Source organism: Oncorhynchus tshawytscha, unplaced genomic scaffold (genome assembly GCF_018296145.1).
Source record: "Oncorhynchus tshawytscha isolate Ot180627B unplaced genomic scaffold, Otsh_v2.0 Un_contig_11018_pilon_pilon, whole genome shotgun sequence".
Classification (NCBI taxonomy): Eukaryota; Metazoa; Chordata; class Actinopteri; order Salmoniformes; family Salmonidae; genus Oncorhynchus; species Oncorhynchus tshawytscha.
In genome coordinates, this window is record NW_024609768.1 from 308,720 (window position 1) to 326,403 (window position 17,684).

The following is a 17,684-nucleotide window of genomic DNA, read 5'->3' on the forward strand; positions in this document are numbered from 1 at the left end:
TAGGGTGGCGCACAATTGGCCCAGCATCGTTAGGGTTTGGCCAGGGTAGGCCTTCATTGTAAATATAATACTTTGTTCTTAACTGGCTTGCCTCGTTAAAGGTTAAATAAAAGTAATTTCCTATCCAACTGGCACGGCGTTTGCCTTGCAGCATTGATTTGCAGAGGCAGTGCGTTCTGTTTGGTGATTTATGTTGAATTTATTGAACATATGTGTCAAACTGTATGCATAGACGTCTCGACAGAAATGGTAGCAGAATGTGAATGCTGCACACATATCCAGATGACGCTGTGTACCTTTTTGTGCAATAATTCTGTTGGTGTGATCAAGGCATAACCCTTTTTCCATAATATTTTCAAGCAAATTAATACGGAATGTCGACCTAAGAAGCAAAATTCGGTTTTCCATCATAATGATACAGCTGTGACACAGGCAAGAATAACGAAGTACTTCTGGGTCATAGATGTTTTGGAATCCTTCAGAATAAGAGTCCCGTTATTATGAATAAACTGACAAGATGCATGTCTCTCCACTCTAGTAATGGGAGTGGTTGTCCACAAAGCGGCACGGTGGGCTGTCTAGCTCCCCTAGCTCTCCTATCCTTTCTGTGAATTGGTGGATACATCTCATTATTGTAATCCTTTAAAAAAAAGATTTGATGAGGGTTGTTGACGTCAACCGCCTGTATTCAATGGAGAGATTGTATGCTACCGCCATTTACTACCATCTTGGGACAACTCCAGTATAGTGTCCTACTTATATCAGTACACTCGTAACGACTTAAACATTACAAAACTTCTAATTAGATCAAATAAACCTTGTGTCGCAAATAATCATTTTTTTTGTTGACCGAATTCGACACACTCTCATTGACTTCATACAAAAACCGGTTGCTTAGCCAAACAACTGGGGGGAAAACACCACCTGCTGGACGGATACAGATTTGCACCCTAGCTGGGCCTCTCTCTTCCACTTCCTCTCTGTGTGAATACTTTGTAAATTAATAATTAGTGCAGAATTATCCATGTATTTTATCCTTGTAATTATTCTTTGTTTGATAACAAGTATTTCTATAAGATATTGTGGAATGTATTTGTTTATTTCAATCCTAAATGGTCAACAACGTTGTTTGTGTGTGTACTCTTATCTTGTGTACATTGTGCTGCAGTAAAAGGTCCATTCTAGTCAGGAACACTTCAAGTCTCCAAGTCCACTGAGTTTACACCCCCAGGAACACTTCTAGTCTCCAAGTCCACTGAGTTTACACCCCCAGGAGCATCGCTGCTCATTTTGCGGCCCTTAAAGAGTGGCCAATCAGCTTTAATCCACTTGGTTGTCATAATGGACATAAATACTGCACCGTACATAATCGATTGTGTCTAATAAAACCAGGGTCCAGCCTACTCACTAAAGTCCATAGCATACAAGACAGAATGTACGTGTCCAATATAAAAAATCTACTTGGATTGGCTACTCTTTAAGGGCTGCAAAATGAACAGCGACACTTCTCTGGGTGTAAACTCGGTGACAGTGTGAACGGACAGTGACGTTGTGAAGTTGGCAACGATAAGAAGTAGCCGGGAGTAGCAGATAGCGTCGCTAATGCAAATACACCTATTCTGGAAATTCATGAGCTGGCATATATCGCTAGCTCTGACTATGGGAAGCAGATGACTGACTTGTTCCGGCTGAAGATCATTAGTTTGATAACGGATACGAGAGAAGGGTACTAATTGATTGTTTCACAGTGACTCTAAAAGATAATATCATTATTCTCTTCATGGAATAAAGACGTTCCATGAAGAGAACTGAAAGTTATTGAAGACGTGGATGTCGCCTGAGTCGCTGATTTTATTTAGAATTGGGGAGAGAAAAACGGGGGAAAAAACAATTTTCTTCTATTGACAATTTTATATCAAATCAGATGTTTTGTCACCGGTGTAGACTTTTACAATGTGATACTTACTTACGAGCCCAAGTTGCTGGATCGAATCCCCGAGCTGATAAGGAAAAACATCTGTCGTTCTGCCCCTGGCAGTTTAACCCACTGTTCTACCGGGCGCCGAAGACGTGGATGTCGATTATGGCAGCCCCCACACCTCTCTGATTCACAGGGGTTAAATACAGTCCCCACACCTCTCTGATTCACAGGGGTTAAATACAGCCCCCCCCACACCTCTCTGATTCACAGGGGTTAAATACAGCCCCCCACACCTCTCTGATTCACAGGGGTTAAATACAGCCCCCCACACCTCTCTGATTCACAGGGGTTAAATACAGCCCCCCACACCTCTGATTCACAGGGGTTAAATACAGCCCCCCACACCTCTCTGATTCACAGGGGTTAAATACAGCCCCCCACACCTCTCTGATTCACAGGGGTTAAATACAGCCCCCCACACCTCTCTGATTCACAGGGGTTAAATACAGCCCCCCCCCCCACACCTCTCTGATTCACAGGGGTTAAATACAGCCCCCACACCTCTCTGATTCACAGGGGTTAAATACAGCCCCCCACACCTCTCTGATTCACAGGGGTTAAATACAGCCCCCCACACCCTCTGATTCACAGGGTTAAATTCACAGGGGTTAAATACAGCCCCCCACACCTCTCTGATTCACAGGGGTTAAATACAGCCCCCCACACCTCTCTGATTCACAGGGGTTAAATACAGCCCCCCACACCTCTCTGATTCACAGGGGTTAAATACAGCCCCCCACACCTCTCTGATTCACAGGGGTTAAATACAGCCCCCCACACCTCTCTGATTCACAGGGGTTAAATACAGCCCCCCACACCTCTCTGATTCACAGGGGTTAAATACAGCCCCCCACACCTCTCTGATTCACAGGGGTTAAATACAGCCCCCCACACCTCTCTGATTCACAGGGGTTAAATACAGCCCCCCACACCTCTCTGATCACAGTCACAGGGGTTAAATACAGTACCCCCCTTTCCCCCCCCACACCTCTCTGATTCACAGGGGGGTTAAATACAGCCCCCCACACCTCTCTGATTCACAGGGGTTAAATACAGCCCCCCCAACACCTCTCTGATTCACAGGGGTTAAATACAGCCCCCCACACCTCTCTGATTCACAGGGGTTAAATACAGCCCCCCACACCTCTCTGATTCACAGGGGTTAAATACAGCCCCCCACACCTCTCTGATTCACAGGGGTTAAATACAGCCCCCCTTTCCCCTCTGATTCACAGGGGTTAAATACAGTACCCCCCCCCCACACCTCTCTGATTCACAGGGGTTAAATACAGCCCCCCACACCTCTCTGATTCACAGGGGTTAAATACAGCCCCCCACACCTCTCTGATTCACAGGGGTTAAATACACCCCCTTTCCCCTTGTTTTTCACAGGGGTAGACTTTACAGTGAAATGCCCCACACCTCTCTGATTCCCTTGTTTTGTCAAAGGGGTAGACACATTTCAGTTGTAAATGCTGACTGACTTGTTTTGTCACAGGGTAGACTTTACAGTGAAATGCTGGAGGTACCCCCTTTCCCCTTGTTTTGTCACAGGGGTAGACTTTACAGTGAAATGCTGACTGACGAGTAGACTTTACAGTGAAATGCTGACTGACGAGGTACCCCTTTCCCCTTGTTTTGTCACAGGGGTAGACTTTACAGTGAAATGCTGACTGACGTACCCCCTTTCCCCTTGTTTTGTCACAGGGGTAGACTTTACAGTGAAATGCTGACTGACGAGGTACCCCCTTTCCCCTTGTTTTGTCACAGGGGTAGACTTTACAGTGAAATGCTGACTGACGAGGTACCCCCTTTCCCCTTGTTTTGTCACAGGGGTAGACTTTACAGTGAAATGCTGACTGACGAGGTACCCCCCTTTCCCCTTGTTTTGTCACAGGGGTAGACTTTACAGTGAAATGCTGACTGACGAGGTACCCCCCCTTTCCCCTTGTTTTGTCACAGGGGTAGACTTTACAGTGAAATGCTGACTGACGAGCCCTTTCTCAACAATGCAGAGTTAAAAAGTAAAATGAGAATAGTAAAACAATCAAATACAAGGCGTAGCGTTACCAAGTCTGTCTGTGTGAGGTGACATGGTGACATGGATAGTCAGATTTAATATAATAGTTTGATTAAAATGTGCTTTGCAAGAAGAGCGGTTTCTCTAATAATAATCCCGTTTCCATGGAAACATCTGAAATCCGGCTACCCGATGGCACTCTGATAAATGCAGAAGATTACAACTCAAAATAAATGTTCTACCACAGCGATCATGTTATTTAAAAAATTTTTTTAAGCACATTTGATTCTGAGTTCGGACATAGAAATAGTTTTCACAAACAAAATGTTATAAGACAGTTATAATACATTCAGTTGTTCTGACTTCACTTTGCATTTAACAGGGAGGCTCGCTTTGCTGTTGCCAGCACATGTGCAGATCAAATGCAATCAGCTGGAATTTCGATTTCAAATGCAATTAGCTGGAATCCCGATTACAAATTCAATTAGCTGGAATTTCGATTTCAAATACAATTAGCTGGAATCCCGATTACAAATTCAATTAGCTGGAATTTCGATTTCAAATACAATTAGCTGGAATTCCGATTTTTAAATACAATTAGCTGGAATCCCGATTTTTAAATACAATTAGCTGGAAAGTCCCAGATTTTTAAATACAATTAGCTGGAATCCCGATTTTTAAATACAATTTGCTGGAGTCCCGGTGTTTTATGCTACATGTCCTATAGTCTGAAAGGCTCAGAAAACCTTGTTTTAATGGGGCGTTGATGCTTGCTTTGATTTTTGACCGTATACCGATTTTAAGATAAGCAGAGTAAGGTGTTTACATGACTATTGGATAATCAGATTAACAGACCTGAGGTAGTTGAGGTAATATATGCATGTATTTTGGTTTACACAGACCTACTCCTTCAAAGGTTTACATAGATACTCCTTCAAAGTGGAACACAGACCTACAGAACCTTCAAAGGTTTACACAGACCTACTCCTTCAAAGGTTTACACAGACCTACTCCTTCAAAGGTTTACACAGACCTACTCCTTCAAAGGTTTACACAGACCTACTCCTTCAAAGGTTTACACAGACCTACTCCTTCAAAGGTTTTTCTTTATTTTTTACTATTTTTAGTAGTGAAGACAAACTATAAACTGGCACATGGAATCATGTAGTAACTCAAAAAGTGTTAAACGAATGCTTTTCCAATGGTCTTCAAGGAGTTCCCCCATATGCTGAGCACTTGTTGGCTGCTTTTCCTTCACTCTGCAGTCCAGCTCATCCCAAACCATCTCAGTTGGGTTGAGTGGTTGTGGAAGCCAGGTCATCTGATGCAGCATTCCATCACTCTCCTTCTTGGTCAAATAGCTCTTACACAGCCTGGAGGTGTGTTGGGTCATTGTCCTGTTGAAAAACAGATGATAGTGGGACTAAGCTCAAACCAGATGGGATGGCATGTCGCTGCAGAATGCTGTGGTAGCAATGCTGGTTAAATGTGCGTTGAATTCAAAATAAATCACAGACAGTGTCACCAGCAAAGCACCATCACACCACCACCTCCATGCGTCACAGTGAGAACCACACATGCGGAGATCATCCGTTCACCTACTCTGCGTGTCAAAGACACGGTGGTTGGAACCAAGAATTTGGACTCATCAGAACAAAGGACAGATTTCCACCGGTCTAATGTCCATTGCTCATGTTTCTTGGCCCAAGCAAGTCTCTTCTTATTGGTGTCTTTTAGTAGTGGTTTCTTTGCAACAATTCGACCATGAAGGCCTGATTCCACGCAGTCTCCTCTGAACAGTTGATGTTGAGTTGTGTCTGTTACTTGAACTCGGTGAAGCATTTATTTGGGCTGCAATCTGCGGTGCAGTTAACTCTAATGAACTTGTCCTCTGCAACAGGGGAAACTCTGGGTCTTCCGTTCCTGTGGTGTTCCTCATGAGAGCCAGTTTCATCATTGCGCCTGATGGTTTTTGTGCACTTGAAGAAACGTTCAAAGTTCTTGAAATGGTCCGTATTGACTGACCTTCAGGACTGTCGTTTCTCTTTGCTTATTTGAGCTGTTCTTGCCATAATATCGACTTGGTCTTTTACCAAACAGGGCTATCGTCTGTATACCACCCCTACCTTGTCACAACTCTACTGATTGGCTCAAACGCATGAAGAAGGAAATAAATTCCACAAATGAACTTTTAACAATGCACACATGTTAATTGAAATGCATTCCAGGTGACTACCTCATGAAGCTGGTTGAGAGAATGCCAAGAGTATACAAAGCTGTCATCAAGGCAAAGGGTGGCTACTTTGAAGAATCTCAAATATAAAATACATTTTGATTTGTTTGACACTTTCTTTGGTTACTACATGTTTCCATATGAGTTATTTCATAGTTTTGATGTCTTCACTATTATTATACAATGTAGAATAAAGAAAGAAAAACCCCTTGAATGAGTAGGTGTGTCCAAACTTTTGACTGGTACTGTATGTACAGTGTGAAAGTGTGTGTTTTACAGTGCCTTGCGAAAGTATTCGGCCCCCTTGAACTTTGCGACCTTTTGCCACATTTCAGGCTTCAAACATAAAGATATAAAACTGTATTTTTTTGTGAAGAATCAACAAGTGGGACACAATCATGAAGTGGAACGACATTTATTGGATATTTCAAACTTGTTTAACAAATCAAAATCTGAAAAATTGGGCGTGCAAAATTATTCAGCCCCTTTACTTTCAGTGCAGCAAACTCTCTCCAGAAGTTCAGTGAGGATCTCTGAATGATCCAATGTTGACCTAAATGACTAATGATGATAAATACAATCCACCTGTGTGTAATCAAGTCTCCGTATAAATGCACCTGCACTGTGATAGTCTCAGAGGTCCGTTAAAAGCGCAGAGAGCATCATGAAGAACAAGGAACACACCAGGCAGGTCTGAGATACTGTTGTGAAGAAGTTTAAAGATGGATTTGGATACAAAAAGATTTCCCAAGCTTTAAACATCCGAAGGAGCACTGTGCAAGCGATAATATCGATAATACGACGCTAGGCCAATTGTGCATCGCTCCACAGACCTCCTGGTCGCGGCCGGCTACGACAGAGCCTGGGCGCGAACCCAGAGTCTCTGGTGGCACAGCTGGCGCTGCAGTACAGCGCCCTTAACCACTGCGCCACCCGGGAGGCCCACTTAGATACATTTTTGTTGTCTTTTCTGGAGCTATACCACGATCTAGGTTTGTGAAAATCACCCTGAACTCTTTTGGTCGCCTCTTTTTATTTTTTTATTTTTTTTAGATCTACCCAACCTACCATGTCTGAACCAGGTTCTGGTTGTGGTGTTCCAGCCCAGAGAAGCTCACAGCAGGGTCCAGAGTTGCTGTCAGTGAACCTGGGGTACTGCAGTCAAACAGTGGAACTCAATGTGATTGTAAAGGAGGAGGGCGAGGAGAGAGAAATCAATGAGCGGGAGGAGGACAGGGCCTCTGTTGACTCAGGTAAATTCAGGCTAACATCCTCTCTGGTTCAGAGGTAAACAACCCAAAATAAGCATTGATTTTCTGGTTCATTAAGAAATGTAAACATATGCTTTTGGTTGTTGAATAAAATGTTAATTCAGAATATTTAAGGAAGTTAGCAGGCTAACTCATTGATTCTGCTTTGTAGTATAACCCTCAGGCTTCTGTATGTGTAAAAAAATGTCTACCGACCATTGCGCAATGCACTGTATTTTGACAATGGCGGCATTATTTATGTGCAATGCAACAAGCCCCTTGCAAAAGTATTTCTTTCAATACACTGTTAATCCTAATTAATGTTGAATCCTGCATTATGATAAAATACTTTGTTCCTCTGTCTGTTTCTTACCCTATATCTGTTCATTTTCTTACAGGAGAGATCCCCAACCCAGACTCGGTCAACGAGCCCAGTTCCACAGCATCAAGACTGCCTGGTTGTGGGAGTTACCCCTGTCCTCAATGTGAGAAGTGTTTCAGTCGAGCAGGAGACCTGAAGACTCATCAGAGATCGCACAGTGGAGAGAAGCCTACCTGTATTTTCAATGTGATTGTCAAAGAGGAGGACGGTGACTGTACTCTCAATGTGATTGTCAAAGAGGAGGAGGATGAGAAGGAAAAGAGAGGAGTTGAGGAAGAGAAGGAAACTAGTGGTATAGTTGACCCAGATACATCAAGACTTCGTGGTCGTTACCCCTGTCCTCAATGTGGAAAGAGTTTCAGTTCCTCAGGTAATCTAAAGAATCATCAAAGAGTTCACAATGGAGAGAAACCTTACCACTGCTCCCAATGTGAAAAAGGTTTCAGTCGAGCAGGAGACCTGAAGACTCATCAGAGATCGCACAGTGGAGAGAAGCCTCACCACTGCTCTCTTTGTGGGAAGTATTTCAGTCGAGCAGGAGACCTGAAGACTCATCAGAGATCGCACAGTGGAGAGAAGTCTGCCAGTACTTTCAATGTGATTGTCAAAGAGGAGGAGGATGAAAAGGAAATTGATGAGACGGTAAAGAGAGAAGTTAAGGAAGAGCAGGAACCTAGTGGTCTAGTTGACCCAGATACATCAAGACTATCTGGTCGTGGTCGATTCCCCTGTCATCAGTGTGGGAAGAGTTTCCGTTCCTCAGGTAAACTAAAGAATCATCAAAGAGTACACACTCGAGAGAAACCATTTCACTGTGCCACATGTGGGAAGAGTTTCCGTGAAAAATTCAACCTCACGAGACATGAGAAGGTACATAGTGGGGAGAAGCCATATCACTGCACCCAGTGTGGGAAAAGCTTCAATCGTTCTGGAAGTCTTAAGGAACATCAAAGAGTACATACAGGGGAGAAGCCTTACCACTGCTCTCTTTGTCAGAAGAGTTTTAGTCAGCCAGGAAACCTTAAGAAACATCAGAGAATACATACAGGGGAGAAGCCTTACCGTTGCTCTCTGTGTGGAAATAGTTTTTGTTTTGCTGGAAACCTAAAGAATCATCAGAGATCACACTGTGGAGAGAAGCCTTACCGCTGCTCTCAGTGTGGGGAGGGATTCCCTCAACTAAAAAGTCTTAAAAGTCATCAGAAAATACATATTGGAGAGACGTCTCCCTCTACTTTCAATGTGATTGTCAAAGAGGAGGATGGTGACTGTACTTTCAATGTGATTGTCAAAGAAGAGGAGGATGGGAAGAAAATTAGAGAAGTTGAAGAGGACAACAACAACAGTGGTGTAGTTGACCCAGATACATCAAGATTGCCTGATCGGGGTCGTTACCCCTGTCCTCAATGTGGAAAGATTTTCAGTTCCTCAAGTAATCTTAAGAATCATCAAAGAGTACACACTGGAGAGAAACCTTTCCTCTGCTCCCAATGTGGGAGGAGTTTCAGTGAGAAAGTAAACCTTAAGAGACACGAAAGAGTACATAGTGGAGAGAAGCCTTACCACTGCACCACATGTGGGAAGAGCTTCAATCATTCAGGAAGTCTTAGAGATCATCAGAGAATTCATACAGGGAGAAACCTTACCACTGCTCACTTTGCGGAAATAATTTTCGCTTTGCAGGAGACCTAAAGAATCATCAGAGATCACACAGTGGAGAGAAGCCTTACCAATGTGCTCGGTGTGGAGAGGGATTCACTCAGCTAAGAAGTCTAAGAAGTCATGAGAGAATATCCATTGGAGGGAAGCCTGCCTGTGCTTTCAATGTGATTGTCCAAGAAGAGAGAGAAGTTGAGGGAGAGGAGAGTGATGTGAAATAAACGTGAAGTGAGGATATATAAGCTAACTATAGGTATTGATATTCACACCTATCCTTGCAATGGTGTCATGGACTGCACCATTTAGGGCTATCTTCTTTTACTTCTGAGTGAATTGGAAGTTCACAAATGAACTCAACTTGAATACCACCACCGCCTAATGTGCTAGAGTGTATAAATCTGACCTTTATTTTGACAGGGAGTCATTACTGAGACCGAGGTCTCTTTTCCAGATGAGGCCTGTATAGCACCACAATACACATTAATACACAATAAACACATGCAACTACCCATTCATAAACAGAATATACACAGTGTTATACACAACATGACACAAAGTAAAACACAATCATAAAAAAACAGACATTCTTTCGCAACAAGGTCCCATAACAACTGTCTGAAATGCCCTAGAGGCACCAATTCCTCCAATTTTAAAATGCATTGTAGATTATTCGACACACGCACGGCACAAGGAAACCAAATGCTGATCTACCGAACTCTGTAGACACCAATGGAGTCTCTAGAGTTAACCAACCCCATGAACGGGGTTTGAGTTTTAAAAAAGGGTTTTCCTGCACAACTGTAAAATCAGACTGTAGCCTTTGTCACAGCCAGGTCAGCAGTCGGGGTAATTCCGTAACGTAATAGTGTCATCCGTATTTAGATGAGATCGAGACAAGATCGTTAACAACTATAGTGGTTGCTGTAATAGTGCTATTCCCAGGCCTAAAGCCTGATTGGTTTACGTTAACAATACATGTCTCATTGTAAACCAGGCTGTAATAGTGCTATTCCCAGGCCTAAAGCCTGATTGGTTTACGTTAACAATACATGTCTCATTGTAAACCAGGCTGTAATAGTGCTATTCCCAGGCCTAAAGCCTGATTGGTTTACGTTAACAATACATGTCTCATTGTAAACCAGGCTGTAATAGTGCTATTCCCAGGCCTAAAGCCTGATTGGTTTACGTTAACAATACATGTCTCATTGTAAACCAGGCTGTAATAGTGCTATTCCCAGGCCTAAAGCCTGATTGGTTTACGTTAACAATACATGTCTCATTGTAAACCAGGCTGTAATAGTGCTATTCCCAGGCCTAAAGCCTGATTGGTTTACGTTAACAATACATGTCTCATTGTAAACCAGGCTGTAATAGTGCTATTCCCAGGCCTAAAGCCTGATTGGTTTACGTTAACAATACATGTCTCATTGTAAACCAGGCTGTAATAGTGCTATTCCCAGGCCTAAAGCCTGATTGGTTTACGTTAACAATACATGTCTCATTGTAAACCAGGCTGTAATAGTGCTATTCCCAGGCCTAAAGCCTGATTGGTTTACGTTAACAATACATGTCTCATTGTAACCAGGCTGTAATAGTGCTATTCCCAGGCCTAAAGCCTGATTGGTTTACGTTAACAATACATGTCTCATTGTAAACCAGGCTGTAATAGTGCTATTCCCAGGCCTAAAGCCTGATTGGTTTACGTTAACAATACATGTCTCATTGTAAACCAGGCTGTAATAGTGCTATTCCCAGGCCTAAAGCCTGATTGGTTTACGTTAACAATACATGTCTCATTGTAAACCAGGCTGTAATAGTGCTATTCCCAGGCCTAAAGCCTGATTGGTTTACGTTAACAATACATGTCTCATTGTAAACCAGGCTGTAATAGTGCTATTCCCAGGCCTAAAGCCTGATTGGTTTACGTTAACAATACATGTCTCATTGTAAACCAGGCTGTAATAGTGCTATTCCCAGGCCTAAAGCCTGATTGGTTTACGTTAACAATACATGTCTCATTGTAAACCAGGCTGTAATAGTGCTATTCCCAGGCCTAAAGCCTGATTGGTTTACGTTAACAATACATGTCTCATTGTAAACCAGGCTGTAATAGTTTTCCCAGGCCTAAAGCCTGATTGGTTTACGTTAACAATACATGTCATCATTGTAAACCAGGCTGTAATAGTGCTATTCCCAGGCCTAAAGCCTGATTGGTTTACGTTAACAATACATGTCTCATTGTAAACCAGGCTGTAAAGTGCTATTCCCAGGCCTAAAGCCTGATTGGTTTCGTTAACAATACATGTCTCATTGTAAACCAGGCTGAATAGTGCTATTCCCAGGCCTAAAGCCTGATTGTTTACGTTAACAATACATGTCTCATTGTAAACCAGGCTGTAATAGTCTATTCCCAGGCCTAAAGCCTGATTGGACGTTAACAATACATGTCTCATTGTAAACCAGGCTGTAATAGTGCTATTCCCAGGCCTAAAGCCTGATTGGTTTATGTTTTAACAAACATGTCTCATTGTAAACCAGGCTGTATAGTGCTATTCCCAGGCCTAAAGCCTGATTGGTTTTCCAATACATGATTGGTTTTTAACCAAGTTTACATGTCTCATTGTAAACCAGGCTGTAATAGTGCTATTCCCAGGCCTAAAGCCTGATTGGTTTACGTTAACAATACATGTCTCATTGTAAACCAGGCTGTAATAGTGCTATTTTTTAAAAGCCTGATTGGTTTCCTGTAAAGTAACAATACATGTCTCATTGTAAACCAGGCTGTAATAGTGCTATAGGCCTAAAGCCTGTATACTTAACAATACTGTCTTATTAGTAAACCAGGCTGAGTCTATTAGGCCTAAAGCCTGATTGGTTTACGTTAACAATACATGTCTCATTGTAAACCAGGCTGTCAGGCCTAAAGCCTGATTGTAGTATATACATGGGGCTAGTCCAGGCCTAAAGCCTGATTGGTTTACGTTAACAATACATGTCTCATTGTAAACCAGGCTGTAATAGTGCTATTCCCAGGCCTAAAGCCTGAGTTTATAACAATACATGTCTCATTGTAAACCAGGCTGTAATAGTGCTATTCCCAGGCCTAAAGCCTGATTGGTTTACGTTAACAATACATGTCTCATTGTAAACCAGGCTGTAATAGTCTATTCCCAGGCCTATAAGCCTGATTGGTTTACGTTAACAATACATGTCTCATTGTAAACCAGGCTGAGTGCTATTCCCAGGCCTGGGGCCTGATTGGTTTACGTTAATACATGTCTCATTGTAAACCAGCTGTAATAGTGCTATTCCCAGGCCTAAAGCCAGATTGGTTTACGTTAACAATACATGTCTGATTGTAAACCAGGCTGTAATAGTGCTATTCCCAGGCCTAACTGCCTGATTGGTTTACGTTAACAATACATGTCTCATGTAAACCAGGCTGTAATAGTGCTATTCCCAGGCCTAAAGCCTGAGGGGTTTAGTAACAATACATGTCTATTGTAAACCAGGCTGTAATAGTGCTATTCCCAGGCCTAAAGCCTGGTTTAGTTAATATATACATGATTGGTGCTTAGGCCTAAAGCCTGATTGGTTTACGTTAACAATACATGTCTCATTGTAAACCAGGCTGTAATAGTGCTATTCCCAGGCCTAAAGCCTGATTGGTTTACGTTAACAATACATGTCTCATTGTAAACCAGGCTGTAATAGTGCTATTCCCAGGCCTAAAGCCTGATTGGTTTACGTTATACATGTCTCATTGTAAACCAGGCTGTAATAGTGCTATTCCCAGGCCTAAAGCCTGATTGGTTTACGTTAACAATACATGTCTCATTGTAAACCAGGCTGTAATAGTGCTATTCCCAGGCCTAAAGCCTGATTGGTTTACGTTAACAATACATGTCTCATTGTAAACCAGGCTGTAATAGTGCTATTCCCAGGCCTAAAGCCTGATTGGTTTACGTTAACAATACATGTCTCATTGTAAACCAGGCTGTAATAGTGCTATTCCCAGGCCTAAAGCCTGATTGGTTTACGTTAACAATACATGTCTCATTGTAAACCAGGCTGTAATAGTGCTATTCCCAGGCCTAAAGCCTGATTGGTTTACGTTAACAATACATGTCTCATTGTAAACCAGGCTGTAATAGTGCTATTCCCAGGCCTAAAGCCTGATTGGTTTACGTTAACAATACATGTCTCATTGTAAACCAGGCTGTAATAGTGCTATTCCCAGGCCTAAAGCCTGATTGGTTTACGTTAACAATACATGTCTCATTGTAAACCAGGCTGTAATAGTGCTATTCCCAGGCCTAAAGCCTGATTGGTTTACGTTAACAATACATGTCTCATTGTAAACCAGGCTGTAATAGTGCTATTCCCAGGCCTAAAGTCTGATTGGTTTACGTTAACAATACATGTCTCATTGTAAACCAGGCTGTAATAGTGCTATTCCCAGGCCTAAAGCGTGTACATGAGATCGATATACTGAACAATACGTTTTCCATTCACACAGAAAAGCTTATTTTGTGCACAAATTTGTTTACGTCCTTGTTATTGAGCATTTTTTCTTTTGTTAAGATAATCCATCCACCTGACAGGTGTGTCATATCCAGAAGCTGATTAAATAGCATGGTCATTACAGCATGAACATTGACAAACTGATGTCCCCCAGCCTTTATTAGTCTAGTCATGGTACAAACATGACATCTGGCCTCCCCGAGTGTCACAGCGGTCTAAGGCACTCTACTGTCTTTCTTTTGAATGCACAGATGACACAATAAACAACTATATCTAACCCGAACTACCACAGTATCATGTTAAAGGGACATTTCACAATTACATAGTCATAATCTCAAGCACCACCCCCAACATCAACATTTGTGAAAATGGCACATTTTTATGTTTTGCAGTAAAATATATAGAGGAATATGTGTTTCCAATGACATCAGTGTGATTTTAACCAATTATCAGGAGGCGTTGTTTACTAATTACCTACTAATTGGTTGATGATGTCATCACATATGTTGATGTTGGGGTGGTGCTTGAGATGATGAATATGTAGTATGTTTTTTTAAATTACATTATTTCCTGTTAAAGTAACGTATGTATGACTAACATGTAAAACAGTAGCATAGTCTATAGAGGCCTGTATACTGGGGCTGAGTCTATATGTAGTATATACTGGGGGCTGAGTCTATATGTAGTATATACTGGGGGCTGAGTAGTATATACTGGGGCTGAGTCTATAGTATATACTGGGGGCTGAGTCTATATGTAGTATATACTGGGGCTGAGTCTGTATATACTGGGGGCTGAGTCTATATATATAGTATATACTGGGGGGGCTGAGTCTATATGTAGTATATACTGGGGGCTGAGTCTATATGTAGTATATACTGGGGGCTGAGTCTATATGTAGTATATACTGGGGCTGAGTCTATATGTAGTATATACTGGGGGGGCTGAGTCGATATGTAGTATATACTGGGGGCTGAGTCTATATGTAGTATATACTGGGGGCTGTATATACTGGGGCTGAGTCTATATGTAGTATATACTGGGGCTGAGTCTATATGTAGTATATACTGGGGGCTGAGTCTATAGTAGTATATACTGGGGGCTGAGTCTATATGTAGTATATACTGGGGGCTGAGATATGTAGTATATACTGGGGGCTGAGTCTATATGTAGTATATACTGGGGCTGAGTCTATATGTAGTATATACTGGGGGCTGAGTCTATATGTAGTATATACTGGGGGCTGAGTCTATATGTAGTATATACTGGGGCTGAGTCTATAGTCTATATAGTATATACTGGGGCTAGTATATACTGGGGGCTGAGTCTATATGTAGTATGTACTGGGGCTGAGTCTATATGTAGTATGTACTGGGGGCTGAGTCTATATGTAGTATATACTGGGGGCTGAGTCTATATGTAGTATATACTGGGGGCTGAGTCGATATGTAGTATATATGTAGTATATACTGGGGGCTGAGTCTATATGTAGTATATACTGGGGGCTGAGTCTATGTAGTATATACTGGGGCTGAGTCTATATGTATATATATATATATATATATATATATATATGTAGTCTATATATATATATATATATATATAGTGTATACTGGGGGCTGAGTCTATATGTAGTATGTACTGGGGGCTGAGTCTATATGTAGTATGTACTGGGGGCTGAGTCTATATGTAGTATATACTGGGGGCTGAGTCTATATATAGTATGTACTGGGGGCTGAGTCTATATGTAGTATGTACTGGGGCTCAATGTCCCAAATGGTGCACTATTCCCTCTATAGTGTACTACTTTCGGCGATGGGCCCTATTCTGTAGTGCACTACATTTGACCATGGGCCCTATTCTGTAGTGCACTACTTTCGACTATGGGCCCTATGGGCTATTCTATTGAATACAAAATAAGTCCATAGACTCCAGTAGAATTCAGTTGTGGATATGTTTTATACCTGATTAAACTCAGTAGAAGGGCTGGTTTGTAATTGACATAAAATGTATTGTTATGTCATGATCTGGATGGAACCTGTGTTTTTTTAAATTTTGTTCTGTTCCGGAACAGTATAGATCCCTTTCGTTGTCAGTTCTGGTTCTGTTCCTTGAAATTCCGTTTTTCTTTTCTGTTCCCTGAACTGGTTCCAACCCCTGGTTTAGAATATTGTAAAGTATCCATTAATTAAATAATAAATGCTAACAAACTGTAATCTTCTTCTTCATTGAAGGTGGATGATGTTGGTAGATTGTCTTTGTCCATGAAAAGTCAGTATTGTATCAAGGTGATGATAAATCACAAGATTAAAAGATGCCAGACACTCACTGCATTGTTGGAAAAATATAACATCACACTGCAGACCGCACAACGCGCATCCAACCCGGAAGCCAGCCGCACCAATGTGTCGGAGGGTACACCGTGCAACTGGCAACCTTGGTTAGCGCTCACTGCGCCTGGCCCGCCACAGGAGTCGCTGGTGCGCGATGAGATAAGGACATCCCTACCGATCAAGTCCTCCCTAACCCGGACGACGCTAGGCCAATTGTGCTTCGCCCCACAGTTACGACAGAGCCTGGTCGCGAACCCAGGGACTCTGATGGCACAGCTGGCGCTGCAGTACAGCGCCCTTAACCACTGCGCCACGAGCCCTGAATGCTGATTGGCTGACAGCCGTTGGTATATCACAGTATGACAAAACATGTATTTTTACTGCTCTAATTACATTGGTAACCAGTTTATAATAGCAATAAGGCACATCGGGGGTTTGTGGTATATGGCCAATATACCTCCGCTAAGGACTGTACCCAGGCACTCCGCTTTCAGTCGTGCATAAGAACAGCCCTTAGCAGTGGTATATTGGCCATATACCACACCCCCTCCGGCCTTATTGCTTAAACACAAGAGGCTACTCTGGTGAATGTTTGTATTGAATGGGAAATTGTTTTGCACTCCATGTAACGTTGCGCTTGGAACACAAGAGAAGGTCGACAATCAAGTCACTTCGAATCAGCAAAGTATATGAGAATGTCAGAACAGTTCCCACAGCAGCGGCAGATCACCATGACTGAAGTGGTAGCAGGGAAGACTGGCAAGCGCTGAAAGAATCAAGGTGAGTGGCGTTTTACTCCGCTACTCTTGGCTTTAGTAGGGTGGTCGGCGCTCTGCTCTCCCCAGTGTGTCTATGGAGAGCGCTGCTCAAAGCGCTGAGTGCAATTTGTCAGCTTTGCGGTATTAAACTTAATACGTTTGACGAAAGCACAATCTTTCCATTTTTTTTCCGAAAGCACATATCCATATATTTATATGTAGATATTCTTATTCCATCCCTTTAGATTTGTGTGTATTGGGTAGTTGTGAAATTGTTAGATTACTTGTTAGATATTGCTGCACTGTCGGAACTTGAAGCCAAGCATTTCGCTACACTCGCATTAACATCTGCTAACCATACAATAGCAACATGAGGATAATAAAGGATAACAGATGCTGTACACTGTTGTAATAATATAACATCACACTGCTGATAGAAATATAATGTAATGACAGCTGTCTTGTTTTGGTTGAGAAATGTATTTTCGTTTGTTTTGCCTGACTTCTTTCCGTCGGAGGCCGGTAAAACATGCACAAACACTAC

General features: G+C 42.2%; 1 protein-coding gene across 2 annotated transcripts in view; it reads left to right on the forward strand.

Moving 5' to 3' along the window:
- The window catches only part of LOC112242185 (zinc finger protein 2-like), a 61,204-nt gene extending 50,637 nt beyond the window's left edge, over nt 1-10,567 (forward strand). For both annotated transcript variants that reach the window (XM_042317781.1, XM_042317780.1), the window contains exons 2-3: nt 7,288-7,487; nt 7,883-10,567. In XM_042317781.1, the coding sequence (XP_042173715.1) occupies nt 7,304-7,487; nt 7,883-9,558 (1,860 nt within the window). In that variant the 5' untranslated portion in view covers nt 7,288-7,303 and the 3' untranslated portion in view covers nt 9,559-10,567. The remainder of the gene's footprint in view (nt 1-7,287; nt 7,488-7,882) is intronic.
- Nucleotides 10,568-17,684: the final 7,117 nt, after the last annotated feature.